The sequence below is a fragment of the Populus euphratica genome, unplaced genomic scaffold (assembly GCF_000495115.2).
Source record: "Populus euphratica unplaced genomic scaffold, PopEup_1.0 scaffold74.1, whole genome shotgun sequence".
Classification (NCBI taxonomy): domain Eukaryota; kingdom Viridiplantae; phylum Streptophyta; class Magnoliopsida; order Malpighiales; family Salicaceae; genus Populus; species Populus euphratica.
This window is the reverse complement of record NW_011499954.1, coordinates 344,690-352,762: the sequence shown is the minus strand read 5'-3', so window position 1 is coordinate 352,762 and position 8,073 is coordinate 344,690. Positions and strand designations below refer to the sequence as shown.

General features: G+C 32.4%; 2 protein-coding genes across 4 annotated transcripts; one reads left to right on the top strand and one right to left on the bottom strand.

Annotated features, from left to right (window-relative positions):
- LOC105138225 (uncharacterized) lies at positions 1-3,575 on the bottom strand. 3 transcript variants are annotated; one of them, XM_011044266.1, is made up of 4 exons: positions 3,485-3,547; positions 3,067-3,451; positions 608-715; positions 1-525 (listed from the first exon to the last, which is right to left on the bottom strand). In XM_011044266.1, exons 2-4 carry the CDS (start codon positions 3,379-3,381, stop codon positions 214-216), a joined length of 735 nt encoding a protein of 244 aa, XP_011042568.1. In that variant the 5' UTR covers positions 3,382-3,451; positions 3,485-3,547; the 3' UTR covers positions 1-213. The 3 variants fall into 3 exon arrangements, with proteins under 3 accessions (XP_011042568.1, XP_011042567.1, XP_011042566.1); XM_011044265.1 differs by having other exon boundaries at positions 3,067-3,456; positions 3,490-3,540; XM_011044264.1 differs by having other exon boundaries at positions 3,067-3,575.
- Positions 3,576-6,662: 3,087 nt separating this feature from the next.
- Positions 6,663-7,740, top strand: LOC105138224 (RING/U-box superfamily protein). Its single transcript, XM_011044263.1, has one exon. It carries the CDS (start codon positions 7,017-7,019, stop codon positions 7,518-7,520), a length of 504 nt encoding a protein of 167 aa, XP_011042565.1. The 5' UTR covers positions 6,663-7,016; the 3' UTR covers positions 7,521-7,740.
- Positions 7,741-8,073: the final 333 nt, after the last annotated feature.

Below are 8,073 nucleotides of genomic sequence, written 5' to 3'. Positions count from 1 at the left end.
TAATGAAAAAGACAGATTCTAAACATTTTAATCTCTTTTCATGTAGATCACAAATAACTGTTAACGTATGTAAATTTATACAGCACAACTCTGAAGAGATACAACAAAGAGGAGCATCAACTGGAAATGAAAGGTCTGCACCATTTGGAAAAGAGATGAGGAAAAAATCACAACACATGAGGAACCAAAACTCTACAAACCATCACATCACAATTAGAAGATCTTGCTATACTGACTGGTGAGAGAATTCTTGAGATTTGAGTAAAGACCATAAAGGGAGTACTGTCGAAGGTTTTCCACTTCGTACCATGAGTTGAGAGCAGAAAAGTGCTTGTCTGTGCCCGAGAATGCCAATTGTATCCCAAGGCTACAATCAACACTACCTCCATTGCTTTTGCATAGGGCTGTTCTGATTGCACAATCCTGATTGTTGAGGCAGACAAAGTTAGAGTTTCCCGAACATTTTGCACAGCCATCCCTTTTCCAATACAAGTTCTGTAGTCTTCCCTTTTTGAACTCAAGCACCTGCATTACAAAATTTTAACGGGTTCCTAAAGATCTCATGAAAGTAAATTAAGATCATAATGGGTCCTGGATCTTCTATTACCAGGGTAAAGCTGGTCACAGTGTATGTATTGTTTGCAACAAAAGCAGGCAGAGACCTTGCAGCATATTTTCGACCAGCAAATGCAACCATATACCCACCATAATTTTCCTGGAAAGCAAAAACAGAAAAAAATATATAAAAAAGGGATTGAAAGTTGCACAAGCATAAAGCATTAATCTTAGGCTAGGGAAGTGAGTGCGGGAATGCCATGCATTATAATGAACAGGATTCAATTCAAAGAAATTGAAAGCCAGTGGTGCCTTCACCTATATCCAACCTTATGGTTTAGGTTATCCAGGTTGATACCATGCATGGCTTAATAAACATGCACATGGCTATCACCAATTAATACTCACTGTGAGAGACTATATGGTGTAAGTGTAGACAAACTTGAAGCATCAAACTAAACTTCTGTGGATGCCAAATAAGACAAAATATGTTTTTACTCCAGCTGCTGGTTTTTCAAACTAGGTGAGAGGATGAGTAAGGTACATAGGATTTATGGTAATGAAGGTTAAACAGGTTGTTACGATTGGAATGCAGCATTGGTGAAAAATGTAAGAAAAGACACTTGGTCATGGCAATAAAAGAAAAAAATTATTACCAAGTGCACAAGACAGATGCATCTTGCAGGCATCCTCAACTCAAGTTTTGGTTTGTGTTAGGATAACATCACGCCAGCATCTAGAATACATTTCATGCTGTTTGGTAGTGCGGTGCAAGTGTTTATGGACAAGTGACAGAGCCTTAATACTGTTTATTATAGTTCTAAAAAAATAAGTAATATATTAAAAACATAAGAGAATATATACATTTTTGGTTTCAACTTGTCTAGAGATCTCTCATTGCACCCATTCCTCTATAATTCGATTCATCTACAATTATCTGACAATTAGAAGAATGTGAGTTATTAACACTCCTTAATGAACATTTTAAATACTCCAAGTTGATTATGCATTAGCTTGATCTTAGCATGCGGTACAGTTTTCATGATGTGTATGTATGCCTCATAATATTTGAACTCAGATCAATCAATTTGAGTTCACCTTTTTCGATAGATCTTGCTCTTTCCTTTATTACAAAAGAAAAATCTTTTCACAATAAGAACATTGATAGCTAACTGAAGCATAATAAGAACTATTGAAATTAATGCACATTCTTAAATATGCTTGAAAAGTATTAGAAGAATTATTAAGTTCTGAAGGGAACAAATGTACAGATTCTATAATTCATATATAAGTCAATTAGCATGAAGTGTTCTAAAACTATAACGAGACAATATCAAATATATCTCTAGACATTATTAAGTCGTGAGTGTTGGTTATAAATAGGCAATAGGCACAAATACCTTGTCTATTTGATTACTTGAAATAAAATTTTCTTCTATTCCCACAACCCAAGTGTCACTTTCTACATTTTTCACCAACTATAAACTTGCTCTAGCTAAAACAGCTATTTCACAACAAATTAGCCTTTTCTACAATAAGACATAAGTCCTGAATACTTTACATTACCTTATCTACACTCAAAACTAGCGTTGTGGCACATGGGAGAATAAGCATTAATTTTAACACCAACAGTTTCTATGGCAATTTGCAGAAAGCCCTATGTTGCTTAGACTCGGGATCCATGTGTGTGTCCAACATGCATTCCCATGTCCAACTTAGCTCTTTTTTTTCAAATATTCTTTTGTTTTTCCATGTAATTGGAGTGTCCAAATGTCCATCCCCATGTCCTAGCTTCCAATGCTGGACATGAATAAAACAAGGTATAAAAGCAAACAGAGACAGAAGCTCATTGCCAAATTCTGCATGTTGTGGAAGGCTTAGTCACAGCACATGGAAAAGCTTCCAAATGTTCTTGCTCAGATAAGAATGAACAGTTCGATTACAACATTTTAAATATATCTCTTCTTTTCAACAAGATGCAATAAAGATTAATCAACGAAACAAAAGGATAATTGGTTTATACGCTTGGCACTATCAATTTCTTGAAACTAATAGAGAGTACATTCCCAACAGTTATTTATCCATGATTCAGGCGTCTTAGTGCATTTTACCCCAGCTTATATGTTTCAGAACTTTGAAAATCATTCTCCAGAAAAGCCACGTCCAAACCCTCAATCAAATTCCTATTTTCTTCCATAAGTTAATCAAACACAGCCAGGTTTCTCCACAACTCCCTAAAATTAGAAAAAGAAAAAAGGAAGAAAGAAAACAAGAAAGTAGTTCTACCATTCAATCAAAAAAGAAAAAGAAAGAAGAACAAGAACAATTTAAAACACTTTAGCTTAAACCCATCAATAATCTCTATAATTAAACCAATTCAGAAGCACTAAATCACACATAAGCAATTCGATCAATCGGAAGAAACAAAACATCAATTTACTTAAATACTAAACCAAGCAAAATATCCAAAAACCAAGAAGAATGTAAGGAGAAAGTGGGGTTTTGACAAACCGGATAGAAAGATGAGGTATTGATAGTAAGGAGAGAGATCTCGTCGACTTTAGGTCTAAAAACAGAGATCTGAGAATTTTGGCCAGTTAGAGCAAGTCTACGGTCGCAGGGAGACAACTGGTGGCTACTGTTGAAGAAGAAAGATGTCCTTGATGAAAATGCGATAGCAAAAGTGAAGCCATCAGACTCTTGTACAGTGGTGTCTAAACAGGGTGAAAAGACCTTGTTCGTGTCTTCTGATTTTACCAGGAACAGAACTGGTGTTATTGTTACAAGGAATACAAGGAGAGCTTTTAGTGCTGTTAAAGTTGCCATTGCTTCCCTGGCGGCGATGGCGGTGACGGTTTCTATTGATGTTTTTGACTTCCCAGTAAAAAAACAGAGAGAGAAAGAGAGAGAGGGCGAGAGAGAGAGGAGGGAGACGGAGCTTAGATTCGAAGACGAGCAGAAAGGAAGGAATCACTGTGGGGAGGAGGATCGGGTTGAATGGGCTTTCTAAATATGGGCTTGCTCTTAAGCCAAAATTTAAGGTATTGGGCTATGTATATGGTGCTGTGCTCCAGCTCGACCGCTGTTTCATATTGTTGCAGTTCTTGATTTGTGTTTTCTTCTTTTATTTTCTAGTTTCTTATAATAATACGTTCGCATAATTTTTACAATCGCACTAAATTTTATCATTTCTTTAATGTCTCCATTCTTTTTGAATTAATATTATTTTTTATTTTAAATTCTTTTTTTTAACTAAAAACATAAAATAAGAGAAATATTACTAAGTGTTTAGAAATATGGTAAAAATATTTTTTACTTAAAAATATATAAAAATATTTTTTATATTTTAAAACTTATTATTGATATCAATGTGTTAAAATGATCTAAAATATTAAAAAATATCAGTGTGTTAAAATGATCTAAAATATTAAAAAAATATTAATTTGAATTAAAAAATAAAAAAATATTTTTAAAATAGTAAAATAAATAGTAAAATAACAGAGGAGATATCTTATTTGTTTTTACATTTAATGACATGAAAGAGGAGATATCTTATTTGTTTTTACATTTTAAAATTATTTTGAAAAAATTTTGAATTTTTTTTGAAAATTTCATTGCATTAGCCAATAATGTGATTTGGTTTAATTTTTTTAACATAAAAAAAACTTAATAAATTAAATGTGTCAATTTAAATTAATTTGTTAACTATATAAAAATAAAAGCAAAAAAAATAATAATTAATTTTCAATAAATTAAATAGACCGATCAACCTATTAAATATTAAAAAAATGAAAGTAAATTCCCCTGATTGTTAGTGTACTTCTTATGCTCAAGGTATAAAAGTTTTTACACTTTTCTTAAAAAATGTAGAAATAAATTTTACTTTCAAGGTGATATAGTTTATATATTGTGTTAATAAAAAGATTAAAACCCAGAATTATCCCAAACAATTAAATAAATAATGACCAATAAAACCTTTAAAAACAACCACCAAGGGTAAATTAATATTTTTGTTTTATTAGAAGGTAAATAAATAATCATCCTGAGTCATAAGATAAAAAAAATTTATAAAAAATAAATAAATAAATTATAATATCTAATTATCAACAAATTTAATATGGTAAAATGAAATAAAAAAAATTAACAAAAAATCAATATGATAAAATAAAAAAAAATTAACAAAAAAACTAATTAAAATTAACTTTAATAAATATTTGTTTACGTGGTAGCTTTAAGTTTAAAACTAATAGCGTAAACTAGAGATTTAGTAACATGAAAAAAATTATTTACTGTTTGGTAGGTCTTATAATTTTTTTTCTCAGACTATCAATCTGCACATAGCAACTAGGTGCTGCTTCTCTTGCAATTCACCTGGGCACTGTTCATAACAATGTCCATGTCAGGTGATGTCAGGTGATGCCAGGTGAATTATAATTTATCTACAATATAAAAAACATTCACTTGACATTATTTACATAAATAATATTTATTAGACCATATCTGATCTAATAAAAAAAAATTATTTTTTTTAAATTGTGTTTTACTTAAAAAAGCTAATGTTTTATATTATTTAATAATATTATATAAATTAGAAGAATATCGCATGATGACATAATATTTATGGAATTCGATCACAATTTTAATTTTATTTCTGATAATATTTTACCTGATTTTGTTGCATGCTTAAAAGACCATAAAAACTATAATCCTTATTATATGAATTTGAGTCAGGTGATGCCAGGTGAATTATAATTTATCTACAATATAAAAAACATTCACTTGACATTATTTACATAAATAATATTTATTAGACCATATTTGATTCAATAAAAAAATTATTTTTTTTTAAATTGTATTTTACTTAAAAAAACTAATGTTTTATATTATTTAATAACACTATATAAATTAGAAGAATATCGTATGATGACATAATATTTGTGGAATTTGATCACAATTTCAATTTTATTTCTGATAATATTTTACCTGATTTTGTTATATGCTTAAAAAACCATGGAAACTATAATCCTTATTATATGAATTTGATCAACCAAAAATATTTTTTATAAAGTAATTTTTTTCAAACTACAATCATAATAGCTACCATAATACCAAACACACTCAAATTAACAATCACAATAGTTACCATAATACCAAACACACTCAAATTAACTTGTTAAACCCGTAAATTAGATTATGAAATTAAAATAATTTTATAAAAAATAACTTTAAAAAAATAGTTGTTGAATAGTAATTTTTTTTAAAAAAATAAACAAAACACAAGACACTATTCTAATAAAATAAATAATATTTATGGGTTTAACCATAAACATTGAATAGAGAATATATAACCACTTGAAAAGAAAAATTTATAAAACATAATAGTCAAACAACAATGAAAAAATCGAAAAGAAAAACTAAATAAACAAAATATTGGGTACGGAAATAAAAAAAGAAAAAATAAAATAAAATCATGATCCAGAGTGAAGAGCCCAATTATAAACATTTGCTGATTATATTTTAGCGTTCTGAGGGACCAAAGTCTAGGTCTCTCGCTATGCAGATGAAGGATGCGTACCTCCCAGTTCTCCCGGAGGCTAGACGATAAAGAACGATGAAGACATATTACGCCAACAAGCAATTTGTCATCCCAGAGCAGCAGGAGCTCATGAGAAGCATGACCTCTGGCGTATCTCACTTCAGCCCACCAAATACAGAAAACGACAGGAGCAATGGATATGGTAGGAGCAACTACTTAACCACCAGTCAAGAGTATTTTGAGATCTCTGACAGGAGAGAAAAGAGAAAAGAGAACAGGGCAAAAGAATCTTGAAATTTTGTATGTAGCAGGTGGTAGCCACTAGCACCAACCTGTTAATCATGGCCACTGGCTGTGATATAAATAAAACAATAAAGAAACGCCACAAGCAAGAAACAACTCCGTGGCTCTGTTTATCTTCTTGTGGGCAAATAATTGGCTGGCCTTGCTTGAATAATTAAAGTAGTAATCAACCATGGCATGCATATGTATATTATCAGCTAGGATCGTGCGTTGCACGCACAAAGAGAATTATAGAGGATTGAAGATTTGTTTTGATTAGTTGAAAGAAAGACGTTACTAATCATATCAAGATTAGAGTAAATTGCAGGCTATGAGAGCCGTTGACCTTAGAAAAGCTAAGCAGATATAGCCATAATATATGACTGACAAAAGAAGAAAAACATATTGTATTCACATTCATTTGCTTGCCTCCTTGCCCTCTCTTTGCTTCAAAGCCCAAATACATCTTCCCTTGATAAAAACTCTACCAATAATACTCTTTATCTGCCCCCTCTTCCCGTTGACTTTGTAAATTTATAACACCCCAAATAAACCATTTCTCTTGCCATGGCTATGGCTGACCAGATCATTTGCATCACATATCCAATCCCGGCTTCTCCCAGCTTGAATATTCCTTGAGGATATGAATAGCACAACAGGGTATACTGGATTTCTTGGCTCCAATAACATTGGTGGATTTGGCTATGGCATTGGTGTATCTATTGGAATCCTGCTGCTCATTACAACAATCACTTTGGCTTCCTATTTTTGCGCACGAAACCAGCAGACGTCGGTGCCTAGCCAGGGAAGAAATTCTGCAGATCAGCAACTGAACCTGCAAAGCTTTGTCGTTGAAATAGGGCTCGATGAGGCCACTCTAAAGAGCTATCCTACACTTCTGTATTCGGAGGCCAAGCTACACAAGACAGACTCAACTTCTACATGCTGCTCCATATGCTTGGCAGATTACAAGAGCACTGATAAGCTAAGGTTGTTGCCGGATTGCGGACATCTCTTTCACCTCAAGTGTGTTGACCCGTGGTTGAGGCTGCACCCAACTTGTCCAGTCTGTAGAACATCTCCATTGCCTACACCCCTCGCAACCCCTCTGGCCGAGGTTGTTCCACTGGCTAGCAGGCGGGATTGACCAATGTAGGGAAGGAAGAATTATGTTTCGCAGTCTTCGGATACCATCTGGACACTGCAAAATCATGTCATCCTACTGGATCAGCTCCAGTTATTGATACATAAAGCTCTTTCCCGAAATGTAATCTGTCCTATATTCCTTTGTTTTTTTAGTTTTGAAACAAATTCTATGCCACACAACTGATTGAAATAAATGCAGACGAGATTCAGTAAGTTTAACATGTAGATTTTTTTTCATGTTGGACACAAATATATATATACAACTCTGATATTTATATATTTACAAAAGTTCGCATTCTGTAAAATTAAACCAGAACCCAAAACCAGATAGTTGTTCTGGAGTTGACAAGTTTTCCATTAAAAGAAAAACAGCGAGATGCACCAGAAGTTTAAAATTAAGCGCATCCGTGTAATTAGGAAATACAATTGAAGTATGAGTTATGACACCATCTACTAGATACACAATATTGAAAAGAGTTGGTAGAAAGAGACCTCAACAATGCCGCTAGCCTGGAAACCACAGCAAAAATGGATTTAAACCAATCCAATTTTAC

Excerpts from the sequence above, each read along its gene's own strand:
- LOC105138224 (XM_011044263.1), top strand. The coding sequence starts at position 7,017 with ATGAATAGCACAACAGGGTATACTGGATTTCTTGGCTCCAATAACATT.
- LOC105138225 (XM_011044264.1), bottom strand. The coding sequence starts at position 3,381 with ATGGCAACTTTAACAGCACTAAAAGCTCTCCTTGTATTCCTTGTAACA. Across the intron at positions 716-3,066 it reads ATACCTCATCTTTCTATCCG|GAAAATTATGGTGGGTATAT; the intron begins GTTTGTCAAAAC and ends TTTGCTTTCCAG. Across the intron at positions 526-607 it reads CTGTGACCAGCTTTACCCTG|GTGCTTGAGTTCAAAAAGGG; the intron begins GTAATAGAAGAT and ends TTTGTAATGCAG.